The sequence below is a fragment of the Lissotriton vulgaris genome, chromosome 9, assembly GCF_964263255.1.
Source record: "Lissotriton vulgaris chromosome 9, aLisVul1.2, whole genome shotgun sequence".
NCBI classification, from domain to species: domain Eukaryota; kingdom Metazoa; phylum Chordata; class Amphibia; order Caudata; family Salamandridae; genus Lissotriton; species Lissotriton vulgaris.
In genome coordinates, this window is record NC_141697.1 from 628,335,441 (window position 1) to 628,361,353 (window position 25,913).

The 25,913-nt window shown below is 43.4% G+C and overlaps 1 protein-coding gene across 2 annotated transcripts in view; it reads left to right on the forward strand.

Annotated features, from left to right (window-relative positions):
• The window catches only part of LOC147691989 (cytochrome P450 2G1-like), an 833,534-nt gene extending 821,801 nt beyond the window's left edge, over nucleotides 1–11,733 (forward strand). For both annotated transcript variants that reach the window (XM_086938275.1, XM_086938277.1), the window contains one exon: nucleotides 10,510–11,733. In XM_086938275.1, coding sequence (XP_086794401.1) covers nucleotides 10,510–10,697 — 188 coding nt within the window. In that variant the 3' untranslated portion in view covers nucleotides 10,698–11,733. The remainder of the gene's footprint in view (nucleotides 1–10,509) is intronic.
• The last annotated feature ends 14,180 nt before the right edge of the window (nucleotides 11,734–25,913 follow it).

Below are 25,913 nucleotides of genomic sequence, written 5' to 3' on the forward strand. Positions count from 1 at the left end.
TAATATACATAATGTAATAAAAAATTAATGAAACATATAAATATGTATATATACTTACTTGATAATTAGTTTTAATATTTATTGTAATAACTTATAAAAAAATATTATAAATTACAAATTCATCTACACATAAAATAATAACAAATACAATTAAAATAATTATGCAAAACAAATTAAAAAAATTAATATACTTTTAATATTTTTTACATTAATTATATAATGCATTAACTAAAACAATACAAAAAATATTAAATAACAGAGGGAATAAATGACTATTTCAACTCCAAATAAACAACAGTAAGGAAAATGTTGGATAGCGTAGGGGTAAAAATTACTATTCCCACTCCAAAGAGTGCAACAGTAGGGAAAGTGTTGGATAGCGTAAGGGTAAAAATTACTATTCCCACTCCAAAGAGTGCAACAGCAGGGAGAGTGTTGGATAGCGTAGGGGTAAAAATTACTATTCCAACTCCAGAGACTGCAACAGTAGGGGAAGTGTTGGATAGCGTAGGGGTAAAAATTACTATTCTCACTCCAGAGAGTGCAACAGTAGGTAAAGTGTTGGATAGCGTAGGGGTAAAAATTACTATTCCCACTCCAGAGAATGCAACTGTAGGGGAAGTGTTAGTTAGCGTAGGGGTAAAAATTACTATTCCCACTCCAGAGAATGCAATAGGAGGGAAAGTGTTGGATAGCGTAGGGGTAACAATTACTATTCCCACTCCAGAGAGTGCAACAGTAGGGAAAGTGTTGAATAGCATAGGGGTAACAATTACTATTCCCACTCCAGAGAGTGCAACAGTAGGGGAAGTGTTGGATAGAGTAAGGGTAAAAATTACTATTCCCACTCCAGAGAGTGCAACAGTAGAGAAAGTGTTGGATAGCGTAGGAGTAACAATTACTATTCCCACTCCAGAGAGTGCAACAGTAGGGAAAGTGTTGGATAGCGTAAGGGTAAAAATTACTATTCCCACTCCAGAGAGTGTAACAGTAGGGAAAGTGTTGGATAGCGTAGGAGTAAAAATTACTATTCCCACTCCAGAGAGTGCAACAGTAGGGAAAGTGTTGGACAGCGTAGGGGTAAAAATTACTATTCCCACTCCAAAGAGTGCAACAGTAGGGAAAGTGTTGGATAGCGTAGGGGTAAAAATTACTATTCCCAATCCAAAAAGTGCAAAAGTAGGGAAAGTATTGTATAGCGTAGAAGTTAAAAATAACATACTTATAAAAAAGAATTAATATTTTAAATTATTTAAAAAAATGATTTATTGAATTAATCTAAACTATTTACAAAAACCAATAAATAATCCATACTAATAATATAAAGAGACAGCCTAAACCTTTGAGGCGGGTAAACTCAAAAAGTACATCACCAATCACAACACCCAATACAGCGTTGGAAAGGGTAGTTGCAGGAGAAGGACATAGGCTATGCAGACGCCCACCATATACATTTAAAAGGTAAAAGAACCGTGCCAACAAAGTAGTCCCTTGTGGGCGTGTCTGCGTTGTGCTGTGGGCGTGTGCTGGGGGCGTGACAAATGCTGGGGGCGTGTGGTACGTTCCGCCCTTCATGCCATGTCTTTTATCGTGTGCTAATCCCACCCTGCTCCCTTTAAATACCCCTGCACCCCATAATCATAACCCACCCGTACTCCTTAAAATACCCCAACACCCTTAAACACTAACCCATCTTAACCCTATAAATATACCCTGTACCCCAAAACCCAAACCTATCCCTAAACCCTAAAAATACCCCAATACCCCAAAACCCAAACCTAGCCCTGAACCCTATAAATATCCTTGTACCTCAAAACCCAAACCTACCCCGGTACCCTAAAAATACCCCTGTACCCCAAAACCCAAACCTAGCCCTGAACCCTAAAAATACCCCTGTATCCCAAACCCAAACCTACCCCTGAACCCTAAAATACCCCTGTACCCCAACACCCAAACCTAGCCCTGAACCCTTAAAATACCCCTGTACCCCTGTACCCCAAAACCCAAACCTACCTCTGAACCCTAAAAATACCCCTATACCCCAAAACCCAAACCTAGCCCTGAACCCTTAAAATACCCCTGTACCCCAAAACCCAAACCTATCTCTGAACCCTAAAAATACCCCTGTACCCCAAAACCCAAACCTAGCCCTGAACCATAAAAATAACCCTGTACCCCAAAACCCAAACCTACCCCTGAACCCTAAAATACCCCTGTACCCCAAAACCCTAAAAATACCCCTGTACCCCAAAACCCACACCTAGCCCTGAACCCTTAAAATACTCCTGAACCCCAAAACCCAAACCTACCCCTGAACCCTAAAAATACCCCTATACCCCAAAACCCAAACCCAGCCCTGAACCCTAAAAATACCCCTGTACCCCAAAACCATATCTATCCCTAAACCCTAAAACTACCCCTGTACCCCATAACCCAAAACTATATCTGAACCCTTAAAATACCCAAACACCCCAAAACATATACCTCAGTACCCCAAAACATATACCCCTATACCCATACTTACCTTATCCAAACATTTTTAAAAAAACATACTTTTACCATTCATGCATTTACAACGAATTTCGTTGTAAATGTATGCGTGGTAAAAGCATATAAAATGTAATGCCATGCGTTATATTGGCATTGCGGAGTCATGGTACTTTCGTAATGAAAGTATGCGGAGTGATGGTATGCGGAAAGAAAGTTGCGGAATAATGGGTGTTTACCCTCCCCCGGTAAGTACATTGGTGGCTCGGCGGCCCACATCTCCAGCAACATACTCATATTTTTTCACCACCGATTTGAAAAATGCACAGGTCTCTCTCATTGATGGCCAGCACCGACATACACTTTTAGACACACAAGTTCTAGAATTGCGAACTTTAGAGCTGGGGAGCTACGTTCGAATCTCGGCATCAGCTCAACATCCTGTGATTCCAGGCAAATCGCTTTGTCTCCCATGCCTACCACAAATGAATGTGTTCTTCTGTAATGTAAATTGTGCTCATGCCATGTTGTCGAGTTCGCGCTATATAATATTGCAAGGAAAAATGAAGTAGGGAAACTCGAGTTCACACACTACTGAACGCGCACTCTTAAGCTCATCAGCAGTGCACTATGAATCGGAGCATTTCACAGGCCTGTCACAGATAAGAAATGCTATCAAAACGAAATCCTACAAAACAATATACTACTGACCGGCAGCAATTCATACCCGGACAACGTCGGGACGGGCTGCTAGTTATTTATAAAATAATTACCAATTAATCATTAATATCTAATACATTAATTATCAATACCCAACTATAGATTTAATAACTACTTAATTACATATATAATACTTTACACACTATTCCCCTATGAACGCACAACAAATGCCAATAATAAAATAATACACTTAGCATAAATATCAATCAATCAATTAATTAAAATTAATTACCAAATATTAAAAATTAATTCCCAATTAATAATTGATTAACAATAATATAATTAGCAATAACAATTAATGAAAATAAATTATTACTTAATTACATTTAAATTACTTCCCACCCTATAAACCCATAACCCACTACAAACATGATTATCAATTATTCAATTAATTAAAATAAATTACCAATTAATACAAATTAATTACCAAATAATAAAAATGTCTTTATAAATCCTAAAAAATGTATAATTAATGTAGTATAATTAAATTTCTTCCCACCCTATTCCCCTATAAACCCATAACCCGCTACAAACATACTTATCAATGAATCAATTAATTAAAATAAATTACCAATTAATAAAAATTAATTACCAATTAATAAAAATTAATTTATAATTCCTAAACAATTTATAATTAATTTAATATAATTAAATTACTTCCTACCCTATTCCCCTATAAGCCCATAACCCACTACAAACATAATTATCAATTAATCAATGAATTAAAATAAATTAACAATTAATAAAAATTAATTACCAAGTATTTTAAAAGATTTTATAATTCCTAAAAAATAATAATTAATTTAGTATAATTAAATTACTTTCCACCCTATTCCCCTATAAACCCAAAACCCGCTACGGTACTAAAATACTAAGTTTACTTAAATTACATTTAAAAAAAAGAATACTTATTAAATACATAATAATATATATAAAAATCATGTAAAAATCGATATAAGTAACATCGATATTACTAATATCGATATTAGTAACATCGATATTACTTACATCGATATTAACAAAAAATCGATATTACTTACCTCCGAAATTCTGTCCCTTCGATATTAAAACTGTTGATATTACTTACCTTCTATATTATGTCCCTTCGATATTAAAAAATCGATATTATGGTATATCGATATTAAAACATTCATATTTTGTCTGCTTACCATTTAGTCGTATTAGTGTTAAAGCTAGTTTGTGCAAATGGTTTGAGAAATTGACCATATTTTACCCCTATTTCATCATTTTCAGAAACAGGAAGATTTTCCAGCGAAACGTTGAAATCCAACAGATATTGCAATAGAAACTCATGTTTATTGATTATACAAACAAACAAATTACAAGACAATTCATAACAAACCAGAATCTGTAAACAAGTTGCACCTTCACTATGGGTGGTCAAAACTAGTGTAAATCTCTCTAGCATAGTTACTCATAATTACAGCAAAATCACTTGCAAATATGCATAATTGAATGAGAATGGTAGTCTAGCATTTAGCGCTATTTTCTTAGTGCAAAATGCAGTCTTGTGTCCAAAATGGGCCAGAGGATGCATTTTCTGCTAAGTAAAGAGCACTAAATGCTACAGGACATGGACAGCAGTAGCCAGCAGCCACTTGCTCTCTCTTAGTTCATTATACTGTGCTCTTGTAGTAGGAGCTTTGCCCCAAATTACTCTTAGGGCCCCATTAGGATGTCGGGCGGATCGCCACCACCATGCGGGCGGTGGTGATCCGCCCAACATCCTTCCCCGCCCGCCAACCATTTCCCCCGCCATATTACTATGGCGGAAGGGACAGCGGCGGATGGAAAGACTGTCTGCCGCTTTTCCGCCCGGTCAACGAGTTGACCAGGCGGAAAAGGGTTTAATATGGTTGCGTGTCTATTAGACACCGCCATCCATATTAGCATGGGGGCGGAAACATGCCTTTCCATGGCGGCGATGCCGCCACGGAACAGCATGCAGATTCTGCTTTTGGGGGCCCGTTGTGGGCCCCCATGGTATTGGGGGGTGGGGGGTGCACATGGGGGGTACCTATGGTACTCCCCTGCATTGTCATGCACATGGTAGCAGGCACCTCGCGGTGCCTGTCACCTTGTGCATGAGAACGCATGCAGTGCATTCCCAGTATTGTGGCGGGTGGTGCTGTGAGCACCGCCCGCCACAAACCTGGGAATGGAGGATGCCACCGCCACGGTGGTGGTGGCATCCTAATGGCCGGTGCGGGACCGCCACACTACTGGCGGTCGGTCCCAGCACCGCCAGGGTGGCGGGCGGACGAAAGTCTGCCCGCCATCCTAATGGGCCCCTTAATTACTCAAACTAGCTTAATTTTGTAATTTCAGTAATTTCATATCACAAGAGCACTGCATAATTACTGGAGTTACTACGATTACTCCAGCGTAATTAAAGCTTCTACCAGACCTAACCTTCACCTGCAGAAGAAGGGATAAGAGTACACATCAAACAATTCTTAATCCCCGTTATACCCCCATATTAGCTCAATATTTTAGTATAGATATTATCATGAAATCAACTAACTAGGCTTGCCCTATGTGTCAATGTATTCGCTTTAACTCGTTAACGTTATGTACTGTAGTTAATTCAACCTCTGTGGAGTATTTCTCATGGGTAAAATAACTCAAACTATTAGCATCAGTAATAAGCAGGTCAAAACAACAATTAAACAACATTTGCTATAAGACATATCTATTGGGGTAAAAAAAAAAGAACATGTAACTTTAAAAATCAGCAATAAAATCTTTTTTTCTAAACAGAATAGAACTTATTCGCCTTTTTAACAATAATCAAAAATCAAAACAGACTTTTCTCCGCTCTTTTGTTCAGTTCACACAGTTCATGTTCTCAACCCCGTCCTTATCAGGATTCTTTCTGAAAATTCAAAACTGACATCATCACTGTCATACTTTTCTCTCAAATTTGAAGGTGACTCTTCTTCTTGCTCATTTTAAAATATGAAGTGACAACAAACAGCTATTTGAACACAGATCTCTGAATCGGATTCTTTTCTTCAGACACAGATGCTAGATATGCCCATTCAGGTCAATTATACTTTCTGTTTGGAATTCTCTTTCTCCATGGTCTTTAACCCCTTCCACGCTGATGACGAGCTGGGCTCGTCATGGCGTAGCCTTCTCGCACGCTGATGACGAGCCCAGCTCGTCACGTAAAGTGCGTTTTCAGAAATGCCAGCGTGCGAGCGGAATTCCGCTAGCGCGCATGGTGTTAAGGGAAAAAGCAACTCGCACTCAATGTTCTCTGAGTCCATTATTACTTCAGGTTTTTTGATTGACTTTAACCTTTCATTCTGCCAGTGCTTTATTTTGCAGGTTCTCTATACTGCCTTTGGTGTCTCACATTTTGCATCTTCTCTTGTGACTACTGCTGAATATTCTTCACTCGCTGATGGACTTGTGTTTTGATCAACAACTCGACTTACTGTGAACTGTTTTCTCCCACTGGGGGTTCTTGAGACTTACATTTTCAACTGCAGCCTTTCACTGGTCAGAACAGAGACCATTTCCTTTTGCAACCACTCATGCCATTGTAACAGCGTTTCACTCTTACCCTCAAATCAAAACTAGCAACTTGTATTGGTATATTCACTAAGACTTCAACTGTTTCAAAAGTTGCAACACATCCTCAGGATCCACATTGTGAACATGAATTTGATTCTGTGAATTATTGGTTGTGGCTTTCATTTCGTCATCCACCACCTTCACTTTTCCTGTGTGAGTGGCATGGATCTGTTCTGGGGCTCCAGAAGACTTTACAGCAGTGTTAGTCACTACCATGGCATGGAAAATCCTTTCTACCATTCTTCAAGACAACTTTTGTGGACATGTTTCTTCAGGAGAACCTGATGCCTGGGTTTCAAGGGATGGAACTGGATTTCCTTTGTCGATGCTGTTGTCAAATGCACAAGAAATTGATTTGACCATATCAACCAGAACCTTTCCAGTAATCTAGTATACTGTCATCAGCCATTGAAACAAGTGTACTGAAGGAATCTAGGCCACATTTAATTGCTCTGCCCATTAGAACTTCATGGGGCAAGGGAGCAGTCTTTTTATCGCGTGTACTTTAAATACATATTAAGACAAGAGGAAAAGTGTCTGGCCAATTCAGACTAGTGGATGCAGGATATTTTGCCAACTTATTTTTGATGTTCCAATTCATCCTCTTCACCACGCCAGATGAACGAGGAGATTAACTACAATGGAATCTCTGATCAATTTAGAGAGCTGTACAAATCACCTTCAAAATTTAATTCCTAAAATGAGAGCCACAATTCATGCTGTATGATCTCGGAGTGGGGTAGGCCTTGACCCATTTAGAGATAAGCAGACAATCAGTAGAATGTACTTAGGACCATTGTAGACTGGCATCTCCCAGAAATCTGCTTCAAGTCTTATAAATGGGCCCTTTGATTTGCAAATGTAGTTCATAGGAGCTGCAGTTTTCTTTCCTTGCATATTTCTGTGAGGCATCTCTGAAACAAATAGTATGCAACACTTCTGAATTTAGAATTCAACAAATTCTTGTTCAGTGTTTTGGCGATAGCATCCCTCCTCATTTGTGACTGATTAGGAAAATATCTGGCCATAGAATTTAACACTGAGTCTGGTAACATATATTTATACTCAGGAGTGATCAGCACATCTTGGGTATTGTTTTTGAAACCCAACGTTTTTCACATTCTTTTCTCATCCTCTGGCACTTTCCACTAGAGATCACTCAATTCACTCAAGGAAGTCTTTCCTGAATTCAACAAGAAACAATTTACACTTTTTGCTTCTTCGGCAGAAATCTAATTTGATTCATTTTATTCTTTATTTTCTGTCATAATTTTTTCATTTTATTTCACAGCTCAAGTGTGAAGTATCTCACTACCTGGTCTGCATATTTATTTGTGAGTGTGACCATATTTTTTCTATCCTAATCGGCAGTACACTTGACCACTACAGTTTATTTTGTCAATTGTATGGGGTTTAACACATCAAGAATATAGGAACTATTCCTGATGGAGTTCTAGAGGATGTCATAAATAAACCTCTGTGTGGCCACAACTGTCCAAAGTCATGGACTACTCCAAAGCTATAAAGGCTGTCTGTATAGATTATCACATTCAAACGTTCTGCAAGATAACAAGCTCTTGTCAGTAAAGTCAGCTCTGCCACTTGTGCTGACGTCACATCAGGCATGTATGATGCTTCAAGAACTTGAGAGATGGAACATACTGCATTGACAGCCTTCAATACTCCACAATAGTCTCTCAAACAAGAATTATCTTCAAACAGAATCAGATCAGCCAGTTTAAGAGGAATTTCTTTAATGTCTGGTTTTGGCTTCGTACGTAACTCTGGTATTCATGCAATCTTGCTCTGGTTCATTCTCATTATCATCACTTCTATATTGGTCGTCATTGCTGTTTGAGACAGGAAGCAGCGTTGCAGGATTCTGAAAACTCCACTTCTGATAGAGATGTTCTCAGAAGCAAGTATGATATGTTCATATCGGGTTAGAAAACTGTTTGTCATATGCTAAATCCGGGTATGGGCCAGCGAAATCTCACCTGAATGTTGAACAAACCCAATTAGAGTATTTCCCAACACAATTCCTTCATTTTGCTCAGTTGCAATGCAAACAGTTGCAACCACTGTCAGACAACCAGGAAGAGCTGTAGCTATCCACTTAAACACAGCTGATAGGTGGGCAGTTGACCTCATGAGCCCACCATGTTTTTGGGTAAAAAGCAATATGGTAGACTCGCCTCTCTCGTGGCAGAAGAGATAAACCTCCATATTATAACTAGACATTACGAGGGCCGGAGCATTGCATAATTTTCACCTCAAAACTCAGACGGCCTCTAAGTATTTGTCATCAAATGGTACCGGACCTCTAATATCACTGTGGGTTACTGTTACTAAAAACTTTGCAAACAAGCAAATATTTGGAATCCACTGATGACAGTAGTCAACATTTCTCTTAAACATCCTTAACGTATTGTGGGTGTTTGGTAGACCCATCTTCAGAGCCTAAGTAAAAGGTACTTTAGAGACTTTCTTTTCTCAGTTCTCATTGTGATGACCAGAATCACTTCTTTTTAAACAGTACTGCATCTTTGTAGGGGAACTATTGTGACCATTGACAGCTAAATGATTCAGTATTGCAATAGTATCACGTTTACAACTTCTTTTGTCTGAGATGCCACTAATAAGTCATATATGTATTGCACCAGAACTCAGTTACAGGGCAACTGCAAACTCTCTTAAGTATTTCTTTAGCATCTGACCAAAAATCAAAGGAGTTTCAGTGTGGCCATGTTGAATTTGACCCCAGAAAAGAGCTTTATTTTGGTACTGAAATGCAAAAAGAAATTCACTATCCTCATGCAGAAGAGCTGAGAAGAACCCTTGGCTTAAGTCGATGACTCTATACCATGCTGCATTTGTTGGAGTATGGTGCTCTTTGTTAACAGGTGGTTGGTTTGTGTGAATGTGAGCGAATGAGGTACTGGGTGCCTTTGATAGGGAGTGGTGGGTGTATGGTGTGGCAGAGTGCATGAGAACTTGCAGTAGGTGCTTGAGGACTCTCCCTCCATATTGTGTGGTGCAGTGTGGCAGCAGAGCAGCAAATGGCAGCTGGGATTGAGAGTGTAGAGGAGCACAGCAGGACAGTGGTGGGTAAGGGGAAGACCAGGATTCTTGGCACTGGGCATGTTCCAGGCATGGACAGGCACAAACAGGCTTGACTTTGGTGTGCCAGTGACATAGTCAATGTGTGCAGCCGCCATTCACCAGGACCTTAGGTGGGGAGAAGAAGGAGTGGTTGGTGGTGTGCATTCATTAGGTCCTACTCATCTGAGCCCATACCGCCACTTCTCACAAGGAGGAACGTTTTTACAACTTGGCAGGTCTTACCACGCCTAGATCAGGGATAGGTTCTGTTACTTAGGTAAGTGACTGGACAGTTTTGCATTGAAAAGCACATCATTTTGCACTGGTATTTGCATGAGTGACAAATTAAATCTTCCATTTTCAGTGGGTGCAACTTTTGTTCTTTCACATAGTAAAAGTGCCAGTTGGGCTAATACCAATGACAAATTGTTCAGCCAGTGGTGCAATGCATGTAATCTGGCCTCATATGGGTAATACTACATTCTGATGGGTGAATTTGATGTTATCCTGAAAATAAGTGTTTATAATATATTCTATCAGTGGCGGCATATTGAACTTCATAGTGTGAACTTTGACCCCCTTGTTTCTTTTTTCCAGGAAAGAGAATCTGCCCTGGGGCGGGACTTGCCCAAATGGAACTGTTCCTGTTCTTTACCACCATACTGCAGAACTTCTCTTTAAAAGCGGCTAGAAATTCTATTAATATTGATCTCACTCCAGAAATGAGTGGATTTGTGAGCATCCCACAAGATTATCAGCTCCACTTAGTTTCACGCTTAAATTGAACCATGGTAATGTGGTTCATTTAGGGTTTCCTTCTAATAAAGTGTTTATTCTATGCCAGATGAAAATATTCTGTCTCTTAAAAGAGATATCCACAATGTGTTTAAAATATTTTATTGAACTATATGAAAATGATGACTATACAAACACTACTTACCTAAATTACAGTAAATAAACCAACGTTTCTTATTTAAACTGTTGTTTATGAACAATAGCATTAACCTGGTTACAAAAAAGTAAAAATAAAAATGATTAGTGTGAGCAACATATGACTTATGTTAAAGAAATGTGTTAGGAAATAACATTCCAACCAAACTATTAATAACTATAGTAAACATATAAATAAGAATTGAAATAGATATTCTTAGGGACATAAGAATCAAGTGGCTCTCAAAACTATTTCTGGACATAAGATTGTTTATGTAACTTATGCAATGAAATGTAATCTCCTTTTCTGGGAAATATGATAATCCAAGCCCACAAGGAATGGACGGGTACGAAATTTGCACAATGATAGTGATAGACTTAATAGCAAATGATACAAGGAAATCAAACAATTTCATTTTAGCCAACAGCAATGAGAATGTTAAGCACTATGATTTACAGGTAATGAATAGACATGAAACTGAATCATTCATATTCAGCATCTTGTTACATCCAATGTTATTTTCTAGAAAATATTAGGACATTCATAAAGTAGATTGTTTTGGTTTTACACTCATGCGGTGTGAGTTGTGGTTTGTTGACTATCCTGGACACGGACTGAGGTGTCAAGTTTAGGGGCGGCCTGGCCTGATATTAAAAGGATCCATGGTGTGTAATCTAAAGGCCCCCCTTGCATCTATGGTATATTTACTTATGGTGAACTACAGTTTCTTGAGATGCATATCATGGTATATTGGCTGTCCAAAATCAGAATGCTGTGAAGAATTTCACAGTGGTGAACTCAACTTGTGGGCTATGTAGTTTTGCTGTAACAATTGGATCCATATGTCTACTGTATAAGCACAATAAAGCAGATATGGAACATTCAACATATTGATTTGGACTCTTTCACATTATTATTTACTGTTGATGCACCAATATTGTTTTTTTACTATTCATAAAGTCGTAGGTGTAATAACCAGTATCATATTTAGAGAGCTGGCTTAGTGGAGTCTTAAGTAATTTGCACCTATATAATTTACTAGCAGCCCGTCCCGACGTTGTCCGTGTATGAATTGCTGCCGGTCAGTAGTATATTGTTTTGTAGGATTTCGTTTTGATAGCATTTCTTATCTGTGACAGGCCTGTGAAATGCTCCGATTCATAGTGCACTGCTGATGAGCTTAAGAGTGCGCGTTCAGTAGTGTGTGAACTCGAGTTTCCCTACTTCATTTTTCCTTGCAATATTATATAGCGCGAACTCGACAACATGGCATGAGCACAATTTACATTACAGAAGAACACATTCATTTGTGGTAGGCATGGGAGACAAAGCGATTTGCCTGGAATCACAGGATGTTGAGCTGATGCCGAGATTCGAACGTAGCTCCCCAGCTCTAAAGTTCGCAATTCTAGAACTTGTGTGTCTAAAAGTGTATGTCGGTGCTGGCCATCAATGAGAGAGACCTGTGCATTTTTCAAATCGGTGGTGAAAAAATATGAGTATGTTGCTGGAGATGTGGGCCGCCGAGCCACCAATGTACTTACCGGGGGAGGGTAAACACCCATTATTCCGCAACTTTCTTTCCGCATACCATCACTCCGCATACTTTCATTACGAAAGTACCATGACTCCGCAATGCCAATATAACGCATGGCATTACATTTTATATGCTTTTACCACGCATACATTTACAACGAAATTCGTTGTAAATGCATGAATGGTAAAAGCATGTTTTTTTAAAAATGTTTGGATAAGGTAAGTATGGGTATAGGGGTATATGTTTTGGGGTACTGAGGTATATGTTTTGGGGTGTTTGGGTATTTTAAGGGTTCAGATATAGTTTTGGGTTATGGGGTACAGGGGTAGTTTTAGGGTTTAGGGATAGATATGGGTTTTGGGGTACAGGGGTATTTTTAGGGTTCAGGGCTGGGTTTGGGTTTTGGGGTATAGGGGTATTTTTAGGGTTCAGGGGTAGGTTTGGGTTTTGGGGTTCAGGAGTATTTTAAGGGTTCAGGGCTAGGTGTGGGTTTTGGGGTACAGGGGTATTTTTAGGGTTTTGGGGTACAGGGGTATTTTAGGGTTCAGGGGTAGGTTTGGGTTTTGGGGTACAGGGTTATTTTTATGGTTCAGGGCTAGGTTTGGGTTTTGGGGTACAGGGGTATTTTTAGGGTTCAGAGATAGGTTTGGGTTTTGGGGTACAGGGGTATTTTAAGGGTTCAGGGCTAGGTTTGGGTTTTGGGGTATAGGGGTATTTTTAGGGTTCAGAGGTAGGTTTGGGTTTTGGGGTACAGGGGTACAGGGGTATTTTAAGGGTTCAGGGCTAGGTTTGGGTGTTGGGGTACAGGGGTATTTTAGGGTTCAGGGGTAGGTTTGGGTTTGGGATACAGGGGTATTTTTAGGGTTCAGGGCTAGGTTTGGGTTTTGGGGTACAGGGGTATTTTTAGGGTACCGGGGTAGGTTTGGGTTTTGAGGTACAAGGATATTTATAGGGTTCAGGGCTAGGTTTGGGTTTTGGGGTATTGGGGTATTTTTAGGGTTTAGGGATAGGTTTGGGTTTTGGGGTACAGGGTATATTTATAGGGTTAAGATGGGTTAGTGTTTAAGGGTGTTGGGGTATTTTAAGGAGTAAGGGTGGGTTATGATTATGGGGTGCAGGGGTATTTAAAGGGAGCAGGGTGGGATTAGCACACGATAAAAGACATGGCATGAAGGGCGGAACGTACCACACGCCCCCAGCATTTGTCACGCCCCCAGCACACGCCCACAGCACAACGCAGACACGCCCACAAGGGACTACTTTGTTGGCACGGTTCTTTTACCTTTTAAATGTATATGGTGGGCGTCTGCATAGCCTATGTCCTTCTCCTGCAACTACCCTTTCCAACGCTGTATTGGGTGTTGTGATTGGTGATGTACTTTTTGAGTTTACCCGCCTCAAAGGTTTAGGCTGTCTCTTTATATTATTAGTATGGATAAGGAGTCCCTTATACAATTTTATAATATATCTAATTAGTTTAGTGTAACATGACTGGTAACCAACATTAAAGAATACAAGCCCACATTTCTTTCAACTGTTCATGAGAAAAACTAGAGGAGAACCCAGAATTCCAAAAACCATTCAGTTTATTCATATTAACAATTCTGCAAATATATGTTTTATACAATTTTGAAGCAACATGACCTCAGTAATTATAAATTTGCAAACAAAATATGAATCTGCAGTTTTGGTAATTGTTAAGATATGAGGAAAAGATTGTAGAATCACATCACATACGTTCATTTTATTAATAAAGGTCCGAAATATAAAGTTTACATTTTGCTTCTAGTTCTGAAGATAAACATATTGTCTTGATATGTTTCATGTAAATAAAAAATAACTACTTATTTCCAAATTTCCAAATCAAATATCCCTTTTAAATTTGACAGAAGGATTTTCCCATAAGGAAATAGATTCAGAAAATGTAATAACAAACTGAAACAGTATATCAAAATTTTGCAGAGCCCTCTTAGTCACTTCAAACTATGAGTCATTTTCAAGCAGACAAAGCATTAGCCCCACAATAAAAAAATGGAAATTGGAAATATAAGTCTATTTATAAAGGCAGAATGATACTTTTGAAAATCTAGAATGCTGCTTCTACAATTAGATTTTGGAGATTTAACTTTTTATACTTTATCCTAGGAGTTTTATTATTCCAAATATATTTAGAAATGATTGAATCCCAATAAAGATAAAATGTTGTAGGAAACTATGGAGGTATCACTGGAAGGGTATTTAAAGTCAATAGTGTAATAACGATTTTGACTGCCTTAGTTTTACCCGACTAGTTTAGATGTAAGGAAATGCAGATAGTAATCGTCTATTTTATCTTTGATATTACATTTTGATGATTGCTAAAAAGCATTTTGAATAGACTTAGCAAAGATAACCCCAAGATACTTAAGGGGTCATTAGGATGACGGGCGGACTTTGTCCGCCCACCATCCTGTCGGAATTCGGGACCACCCGCCATTAGGGCGGGGGTCCCGTGGGGGGGTTAGGATGTGCCTGCCACAGTGGCGGGCACATCCTGCATTTATAGTATTGTGGCGGGCGGTGCTCTCTGCACCACCCGCCATAATGCTATAAATGCATTAAAGCATTTGCATAAACAAAGCGGCAGGTACCGTGCGGTGCCTGCCGCTTTGGTACCCCCCGTGTGCACCCCCCACCTCTTCCCCCCCAGAGTGAAGACCGCATGCCTCGATGCCGCCACGGAAAGGCATCACCAGAAGCCCATTGTAATATGTTGGCGGTGTCTGAAAGACACCGCCACCATATTAATCCTTTTCCGCCCCAGCCGCAAGGCAACCGGGGTGGAAAAGCTGCGGATGGTCTTTCCGTCCGCCGCGGTCCCCCCGCCATTCTAATATGGCGGGGGAGAATTCAGGAGTGGATGTCGGGCGGATTGCCCCCGCCAGGCCGGCGGTGGCTACCGCCAGCCTGGCAGGGCATTCCGGTCGACATCCTAATGGGCCCCTTAATGTTTTTACTGCACCAAACAATTAAAGTATTGTTTAGCATATAAGAGATGCTATATATGCCTAAAAGGAAAATCAAATTGTATTAACATTTAAAAACTCTTTGAAGTTCTAACATATTTGTTTATAATTTGCAAAATAGAAGCAAAGGTAATGGAGGAATTATGAATAAATATCAAAATATAATCCACATAAGCGATAGCTTTCAGAGTAACATTTCATATGGTAATATCTTCAAATTGTATTGAAATACAATGAAAAGGTCAAAAAAGGGTTCATTGATTGATAAAAATAGAAGAGGAGAACGGGCATCCTTGTCTCATACCAGTCTACAACACAAAGGGGCTAGAAGTAATACCATTAATTAGTACATTCACCTTTAGAGAAATATAATGCAATGTGGTCACATTTGTGAAATGTGTAATAAAATATAGAATTCCAAAGCTTTAACTGAAAGGTCCGATTCACTTAATCGAAAGCTTTTTCTTCGTCTTGTGCAGAAAGGCTAATGGTTTCTTTGAATTAAGTAATTTGAGACAAAATATGAAAACTGGTTCTTTAATTATGAAACAATAACCTCAATTTGACCATGGTGTACAATACTATCCAAAAATGTTGTTAATCTATTAGCTAGAAATGTTTGATACATTTTACAATCAAATTTATTAGTGATGGACAATATTTAGATACAAGAGCATGGTCTTTATTTGGTTTGGGTCAAACAATAAAGAGAGCCTCATGAAAATAAACCAATTCACAGATATTGTTAAGAAATTCGTCAGACAATTGCAGAAGATAAGGTGCTGAAAGAAAGTTTTAGAAAACTCAGCAGATAAGCAATCTGGTCCTAGAGATTTACCATAATTAAGGGAACCAATAACAGTGGCATTGTCATCAGAAGTAAATGAAGTATCTAATATAAATTTGTCATGCTTAGAGACAGAAGATGAAAATGTTTCAAAGAATCTAACATCATTTGGTGGTTCGTCATAATGTTTAGGGTAATGCAACAAAAATTCGGTAAGCATATCTTTAAGTGAAGCCAACAATATACCATCTCATTTTCTACTGGAATGGATTTGGTTTTTATCCTTTTTAATGTGTAAATAGTAGCAACAGGTTTGTATGATCTATCAAAGTTAAAATAAAAACAGGCTTTTCAGTATATAACTGTAAACCTGCTCCTTTGCTAAGTATGGATTTGTGTGGGAGCGGAGCTTGCCAGCGGCGAAGATGGCCGCGTAGTCCCGTAGCTCCTGCCCGCATCCATATAATCCTTCAATTATCCTGCACTGGAGAGGCGATATTAGGTGCCCTCAAAGTCCCTGGCGGAGGGGAGAGGACGGAGAGCGAAGCGATCCCTCCCGACAGCGGTTTGCACGCACACACCAAGAGCTCTCAGTGACGGCGCGGCGGCAGCGGGCTGGACCCCAGTGCCACGGTCCGCAGTGAGAGCGCAGCCCGAGCGACGTCACACTACGTGCAGCAGGACCCTAGCTATGGCCCGGAACGCAGCGCTAGGAGGATCCGCAACTCCAGCGACGGAGGACTCCCCGGGCGGTAAGCCTTCAACCGAAAGTGGTGGAGCAAGCGGCGCGAGTGGCCCCCCCCTCATATTTGGGGAACAGAGGGAAAAGATAAAAGACTGGCAGACCACGAGGTCGCGGCAGAGCGATCAGCGGCCCGGGATAGCGTGACCAGCAGAAGGGCATTGGCAGCGTCCGGGGAGCAGGGGAACCCCGACGAATCAGCTGCGGTGGCCGGAGGTCCAATAGTGGCAGCAAGAGAGACCTGTTGGGGACAGTTAATCAGAGCTGGGCCATCACTACCCACAGGCTGCACGCCAGAGGACGTGGAGTCCCTGGTCTTAGCTACACTCCTCCACGCGGCCGGGACCGTGCACCAACGTACCCTGGGCGGTGTCCCACGCAGACGTGGCAGCCCCAGGAGCGAGAGTGACCACCGGAAGAGAGCGCAAGGGAGCCTGCTTGGGGGTGGTGACTGCCCACGCCCCCCCACCCCACATATTGTATGCCATCCTGTGCACTGTGACCCACGATTTTGGAGTGACTGGGGGCATTTGAACAACCCCAAATTGACTTCCTTGGAACGGTACCCCCGAGAGCTGGTGGGAAACCGGCACAGTTGACAACTGGCGTCCTTGGAAGCATTATTATACTCTGCAAGGCTGGCGTGTGATGACCACGACGGGGCCACGAATACGAGACAAGCCTGAGCTGGGGAGAGAGCAGCCTAGGGGATTGTTGCGCTGAGGGCTGCAGGCGGACCTAACTCTAGGTGGTTGGTAGCAGCTCGTCCCAACTGCCGAGCTGTGCCTCGAGAAGCACGACACTGCACGCTGCACGATGCGCAAAGGCGATAAGACGCAGAGTAAACTTACATTTGAACAAAGGCGGTCGAAATCACAGGGCGCCACAGGAACAGATAAGAATGTAGAGCAGGAGGAAGACGAGATGGCGGGGTGCGGACATTAAGAACATGCTCCTGGCAATGGAGAAAAGCCTCCAAAACAGTATGACGTCGTTGGGATCTAAACTAGACGCCCTTACCTACAGAATGGACAGAATGGCGGAACGCATAGATAAGCACGCGGAACGCCTCGATATGTCCGAAAGGAGGCTGACGGAGGCGGAGGAGGCGCAGAAGGAGCTGGACGCAGACCATAAAAGGCTGGATAGGCTGATGTAGAACCTGCAGAACAAAACGGAGGATTTGGAGGCCCGGTCGCGACGTTGCAACCTCCGAATAATGGGCCTTCCGGAGACGACACAGACTGGGAATATGGAACTCTTCATTGAGAAATTGCTAACCACCCTTCTTGGGGCTGAAACTTTCTCTCCAATGTTCATTGTGGAGCAAGCTCATCGATCACTGGGCCCGCGCCCGCGCCCGGGGTCCCCTTCACGACCCATTATTGCAAAACTACTGAACTACAGAGACCGAGACGTGGCTCTGAGACAAGCTAGGGAAAGGAAAACTCTGCAGTATGAGGGCTCGGAAATTTCACTTTACCCGGATTTCACCGCCAAAGTGCAGGAAGCTCATAAGCACTGTGCCCCATTTAAGAGACAATTAAGAGACCTGGGCCTGGACTACGCCATGCTGTACCCGGCGAAACTACGGGTTAATCGACAAGGACACTCACACCTGTTTACCGACCCTAGAGCGCTGCAACAAGCTTTGAAGAACTGATCAAAGGACCATCGTATGGATGCAAGAGATGGTAAGATGACGAGACTGCGGAAAGCAGTTAGGACAGTGGGGTGCCACTGCGAGACTATTGGTAGTGGGGTGGGATTGCTGAAGCCGGTCTGGGTTATCACTCCTCGAGTTGATGCGCTGGGGCCTGTCTTGATGGCTATAGGGCATTCCCTGCTGAAGGGCTAGGTGCCACGTTGCAGGGGAGTCCTTGCAGAATAGAGAGAGCGTTTCTATGTTGAACCTAGGAAAAATGAATATAGCGGAACATGCAGTTTACCTATCCAGACACTCAGGGCTTGTTAACGTGTTTATGTTCAAGAGCAACCTCTCTGCTGATTACTATGAGCGGGTGGTAGCGAGGGAGCTCCCAGAGTAGTGCACGCTCGCACACCTGGTTGACGGCCAGGTAACCTCGGCCCCCGCGTGCACTGCACCCACTTGGTCTCCACGGAGACTTTCATGTTCGGGACAGGGGAAGGGGGAGGGAGGGATGGTAGCACATTTGTCGAGACCCAGTTGGGGGGGGTCTGCTGTGGGCGGGGGGAGGTTAAGTTTGCTGCTTTGAGTTCTTTAGGGGGGGGGGGGGGAGGGTTGGTACACTGTTGTCACACACTGATCATGTTAAGCTCACATGGATACTGCACTTTAGCACACTATTGCATCAGCGACTACACTGCCTACACCTGACAAGGGGGATCGTGATTCTTCAGTCACAGTTCGGGCCCTAACATGAAGCGTAAGAGGACTGAACAACTTCCGTAAGTTAAGGAAGGTGATTAGCTACCTACAGCGGCAGCGGGTGGATATAGCTCTCTTACAGGAGACGCACCTGCCTCTCACCAGCAGAATGCTACACAGTAAGTGCCTGGAAGGGGACATGGTGGCAGCAGGCTTCACGACCAATGCCAGAGGGGTTCTAACCTGGGTGAATCCCAAGTCGAAATTCACTTTAACCTCTTCACGAGTAGATACAGAGGGTAGATTTGTGATCGCACACTGCACAGGCAGGGAATGGATTTTATCGTAGTCAACGTTTATGGCCCAAATTATGATTCTCCGGCGTTTTATCAATCCCTAGCAGATACTGTTAGTATGTATAGCACTACAAGAATTTTTTGGGGAAGGGATTTCAATTTAGTACTTGATCCAGTGCTGGATAGATCGGCGGGACCACAACGCAGGCCATCAGCGGCGGCGCAGCTGCTTAACACGCAGATCCTCAGTTTGGGTCTGGAGGATGTGTGGAGAAATAGATAACCGACACAGGGGGGCTACACGCATTATTCGGCCTATCATGACATCCACACCAGGATAGACTACTAGCTGGCCTCCTCCAGCATGATGGACCGTGTTAGAGAGTGCAAAATACTGACACGCACCTTATCAGATCATGCACCGCTCCTATTAGTCCTTATAGCTCCAACGAAGGCAATCCCCCTTTACATGGCGCCTCCCCCGTATTCGCTCCTTGACCCGTTATTTAGGAGTGAGCTTACAGAGGCAATAGATGTCTTTTTTTAAACCAATATAGGATCGGTTGACAGTTTCCAAACACTCTGGGAGACCTTTAAGGTATATATACGTGAGATTGCCATGTCCAAACACTCTAGAATTCTCAAATCCATTCAGCAGAGATTGTCCGACTTGGAGAGTCGTCTATTGAAATTGGAAGAGTGTCAACTAAGGTGCCCAGATCCCGCAGTAGTAGAGGAAATAAAATCCCTCCTTACGGAATATCATGAGGAGGCGGATAGGGAGGTCAAACATATGGGCAAGTACGTTACTGCGTGCACTTACGGAGAAGGGGAGAGACCTAGCTCGGTTTTAGCCAATATACTGAAGGGCAAGAGAGGAAAGCAGCAGGTGACTGAGTTAAAAACTGATAATGACCAGACCGTTACTGACGAACAGGGTATAGCAAATACATTCAGGAGCTTTTATTCTGACCTTTATTCCTCGAAGAGTGGCGAGCTCACTGATAAGATCCAGGAATATCTGGAGCATATTGAATTGCCTGTGCTTTTTAACACCCATAGAGAATTCTTGATGCTCCCCATAGAAAAGGAGGAAATAACAGAGGCCCTGGCGTCCATGCGCACTGGTAGTGCCCCAGGAGTGGATGGGCTAACGGTAGAATTCTATAAAGCCTTTAGGGAACAACTAATCCCCCATTTGTCTACACTATTTGATGACATTTGTGTGGAGGGTAGTATGCCACAGTCCATGCGAGAAGCCTTACTAGTTACAATACTGAAGCCTGGGAAGATGCATGATGAATGCGGTTCCTACAGGCCTCTTTCATTGATAAATGTGGATACCAAACTATACGCTAAAGTCCTAGCGACACGACTGGCACTGATGGCACCCAAATTGGTAGCGCCGGAACAGGCGGGCTTTATCCCTAGCAGGAACCTAACTTATAATATCCGCATGGTGTTGGGTGCGATGCAACCTGTCAAACAGGATACGAAGGCCATCGCAGTCTTCCTCGATATGGAGAAGGCTTTCGATTCGGTCGAGTGGCCCTTTCAGAGACAGGTGCTGCGGAGGATGGGACTGGGCGAGCCGTTCCTCCAAATGATAGGGGCACTTTACAACAAGCCCTCTGCAAGTGTGCGACTTGGCAATCTTGTTACAGAACCATTCATGATTGGCAGAGGGACGCAACAGGGCTGCCCGCTCTCCCCGCTGCTGTATGCCTTAGCAGCGGAGCCACTAGCCTGTTCGCTGAGGGACTATCACGGCAGTGAAGGTATCCGCTTCCCCACATACAATATAGTTGTTTCCATGTATGCAGACGATACGCTGCTGTATGTCCATGACCCAGAGAATAACCTTTCGCCAATGCTCAGAGAGGTGGTTCACTTTGGCGCCCTGTCGGGATTGAAGGTGAACTGGACTAAGTCATTGGCTTTCCCCCTGATGCCGGTCACCCATAAGTTTGATATGGAGTACCCACTGCAGTGGACTGAGGACCCTGTCAGATACCTAGGTGTACGCCTGCACACAGTCCCAGAGCTCCTCCTTAGAGAAAACTACGGAGTGGCGATCAGTAAACTGGAAGATGATGTGGCTACCTGGAATAAGATCCCTCTCTCGCATATGGGGCGGATCGCCGTAATGAAAATGGTTGTCTTGCCTAGGCTACTCTTCTTGTTTAGTGCAATCCCAGTGGTGCTGTCTAAGGCCTTTTTCCAGCGCTTGACCCAACTGCTGATTCATCTCGCGTGTGCGGATAAACATCCCAGAGTCAAATGGACAACCCTCACATTGCCATACAGTATGGGAGGCCTCGGAGCCCCTAACATGGAACTCTACTATCGAGCGGCTCAGGCGGCTCACTTGCATACTTGGGTGCACGGGGAACAACGTATTCCGCACGTGATTATGGAAAAGTTGTTTGTGGGGCCCCTTGCCCTTCCGGTAACGGTGTATCAGCCAGGACTGGTATTCTAGATTCAATCACAGCTACTAATCATGCGTGGCACTCCCTGCTGCTGAGACAGGGGAGCGTATTGCTCTACTCGCCACTAATGCCAGTGGACTGGACGGTGTGGCTGTCCCCTATGCGAGAACAGGGAGTAGTACGGGCTTTGCACCAACTTGGCATACGCCTAGCAGGGGATTTCTTTAAAGATGGCACTGTAAAAACTTGGGAGCAGGTAACGGGCGATAGGAGTGATCTGTCACTGCTGCTCCGATTCCAATACCACAGACTTTGTAGCGCCTTCCTAGATCTGTTGGGGCCGGATCTGGCGGAACCTCCGGAGGTCCCGGAGCTAACGTATGGGATAAAAGCGGAACCCCCCTGCAAATTGGTGACCAATTTATATAGGATTGCTCTGTCCCACGGGGAGCACCAGCTTATGAAGGCCAGAATGGCCTGGCAGAGAGATTTAGAGGTTACTATCGATGACACAATGTGGCACTACTGTTGTCTCAGCACCAGGAAGATCTCCCTAAACGGGAAGCACAGATTAATTCATTTTAAATTTCTTCAAAGGGTGTACTACACCCCCGAGAGGCTGCACAGATACGGTCTGCGCCAGTCCGCGGCATGCAAGAGGTGTCAAGAGCCAATTGCTGATTTTCTCCACTTAGCATGGAACTGTCCAAGCATACAGGCATACTGGACGAAGATTTTCTCCGAAATGAGCACGATTTTGGAGGTTGAGTTGTCTCCTGATCCTGCATTGGCGCTCATGGGACATTCACGGGGCCTACCGGTGGCGATCGACGCCTGGCTGATATGGGGTTGCTGATAGCACGACGAGTGCTGGCGATCTGCTGGATGAGGGCCCACTGCCTACAGCTACCCGCTGGGCACAGGACATGCTTTATTGTTGCACCCAAACTGAAAATTATAGTGAACTTTTACCACCCATAAGTCGCCCTAAAACTTCTGGGCATTGTATCAAACACACATAAGTGGGGCCATTCGGGGAGAAGATGCGGACGAGGAAAATGGAACCGAAGTGCCTCTGGTGGCTCTCACCGATGGTACGACAGAATAGACGTTGACCTGTGGTGACTGATTCCTGACACTGGGTGTCTTTAGGTGCTGGGGGAGACAAAGGAGTGTGCGATTGACTGCTGGAGGGGATGCGCAAAGAGCTGGGATTTTTTTTAATTATTATCATTTTATTTTTTTTGCAACACCTACCTTGGGGCCTTTGAACTGTTATGGAGGAGAGATCTACAGCGGGGGGGATAAGAGTGACGTGTGTGGCCCCTCCTCTGCGATGCGGGAGCTGAGGATGTAGGCTGTACAGCATCCTGAAGTGTGACGAATGAGTGTGTAGCTGAACCATGACACTGTGTGTGTAAGGGGGGAATGGGGGGGTATTTGTTTAACATTAGGTTTGTTCCCATTTGGTTTAAAGACATCTTGGGAGGAGCCTGAAGATGGCGGATTGACACCGCCACTGTGAAGAACGCTCTCCGAGGGGTCCGGTCGTCGGTAACAGCTTTTCACCTTCTTTAAACGGCTTGGTGTACTTTACGAGCAACCTGAGCCGCGGTTCATCAGCTGCAGCTTTGGGGGTGCCCAAAATAAGAAGCTTGGACACCGAGAGAAGCGAGAAAAGAGAGAAGAGTGAAAAGCACGCCAGCCCGCCCGCCCACCCGCTGGCTCACCTGCCTGCCCGCCTGCCCGCCGGCATCTCCACCCATTCCTCCGGCTGCTAAACATCAAACGATATACGTGGAGTGGAATGACAACGAGAGGAGGAAATCTCTTACTGCTTGCTACATAGGTGGAGTCACGGTAGGCTCTTGGCTGCAGCAAAATCACGCTTTTTTCAAAGGTGTGCAGGGTCTGTGAACCCGAGGTTAGTGGTCTCTCTGCGAGGCAGCGAAACGGCAGGAGCAGCTGAGCTGGGTCTGCCACTGATGACGGGGGAAAACTGCAGCTCACAGGACTGAGGCGGGTTGATGTAACTGAGCGGTGCATGGTGTTCGAGGCAATTGGAGGGCTGCTTGGAAGACTGTGATAAGACTGTGTAAAAAAAAAAAAAAAGAAGTGAGTGATTACTCTAAAGAACGAATTAACTGGTACCAGCAACTACCGTTTTCAAGAAGAAGGAGGCTTCCTGGTTTTTCTTTTGTGGAGATACAGAGCCGAAATAAGTAATCTGTACCCAGGAGAAACATTTACACTATCCAGCCGAGGGGAGGTGGCGGTTAATGCAGTGGTTACAGCTAATTGAAAGTCGGGTGAGGGAGCTGCTGGGTCTGGCACGTCTCCCACACTCCTTTTTGGCATTGCGGAAAAACTGGACTTCTTACGGGCAGCTGGGCTCACTGACCTGTAAGATAAGTTTAGCAGGTGCGGCTGGGATAAAAGCAAGGATCGGGGTCATGGCTCCCAAACCTCAGGGGAGAAATACCCGGACCACAACAGCAAAGCAGATATCAGCAGGCATCGGGGTAGAGACTAACACACCCGCTTCTATAATTACTCCTACTGTGGTAGTGGGGGCTGAACAAAGAACGGTCCCAGATGCCGGGAAGAGAATAGTGGGTAAGCAACTAGCAACAGGACCACCTAGCGTTGTTGGTGTTACCCACACACCCGCTTCTACAGATGTTATATTTGGTGAGGAGAATACCGGATCACCATTCGCGCAGGCAGTAACTGAGGTCAATCAAACGAAGGAAGGTGCAGACACTATTATCAGCACTACGGCCCCAGCGGTGACGACTGAGGAGGCAATCCCAGTAATAATTGCTAAAGATTTGATACGGGTGATACAAGAACTGGAAAATACAGATGATGCAGATCAAGTCAGTAATGCTGAAACAGATGAAGAATATTGTGATCTATTAGATTCTGGCAGTAATACATCTATAACCCATGCCAAAGATAAGGCTAATAGTATTAAAAAAGACAGAGCAAAGATAAAGAATAAGTTTAGGAGGAATATAATCAAGCCTAAGTCTGCTACAATGTAAGCGATGGTAGAGAACAGTCCTATTAGAAAATGGGTACAAGCTAAAGGTAGGGTGAAATCCATCGCACTAAGGCTATCGGGCAACAGCCCTACTGAGACAAGCACAGGGCCAGAAGAGATAGAGGGGGTAATTATATCTCCTACAGAAACCGTGAACACTGAACTATGGATAATATTACGTCAATGGTGGGGTTTGTAAACCCTCCTCTATCAGCCAGTAATCACCCTAATACTTCTACCCTCAATGCTGATACAACAAATATAAGATCAGAGTCGACTAAGGTTGATCCAACAACAACAACAGGGGGAGACACCCTTCTATCACCTGGGTCAACGATCCTGACATCTGCACCGGTAATTCCAACCCCGGGATCCGTACACATTGTAACGCCTCCTCCAACGACATCAACTATTTCTGGAGTGACTCCCAGATCTTCTTCTTTATCTCATCTACCTTCTGGACATGACTTACTAGTCTGTGACAATGCTGGCAATCTGCCTCTAGATGGTGCTTGCAGGAGTAATATGAATCTGAATACAAATACGAACTGGAACCTTCAGGGAGAGGTTTCTTCTTCTTTTCAAATGATCCTCCAACTACTGAATGAGCAGAAACGTGAAGCTCAAGTACATTACGAGCAGATGCGGAAAGATAGTAGAAGAACTCAATCATCCCTGCAGGAGATGTCTTGTAAATTAAATATTGTCTCACAGGATATGGAGGAACTTCAACACAGAGTGGTTGTAACTGAGGAAAGATCGACCCGTTCGGAAGTTGTAGTAAATAAGCACGATGCTCAGATTTGTCAAATGCAGGCAAAGTTGGAGGACCTGGAAAACAGGCAACGTAGACAGAACCTACGTGTTTTTGGAAT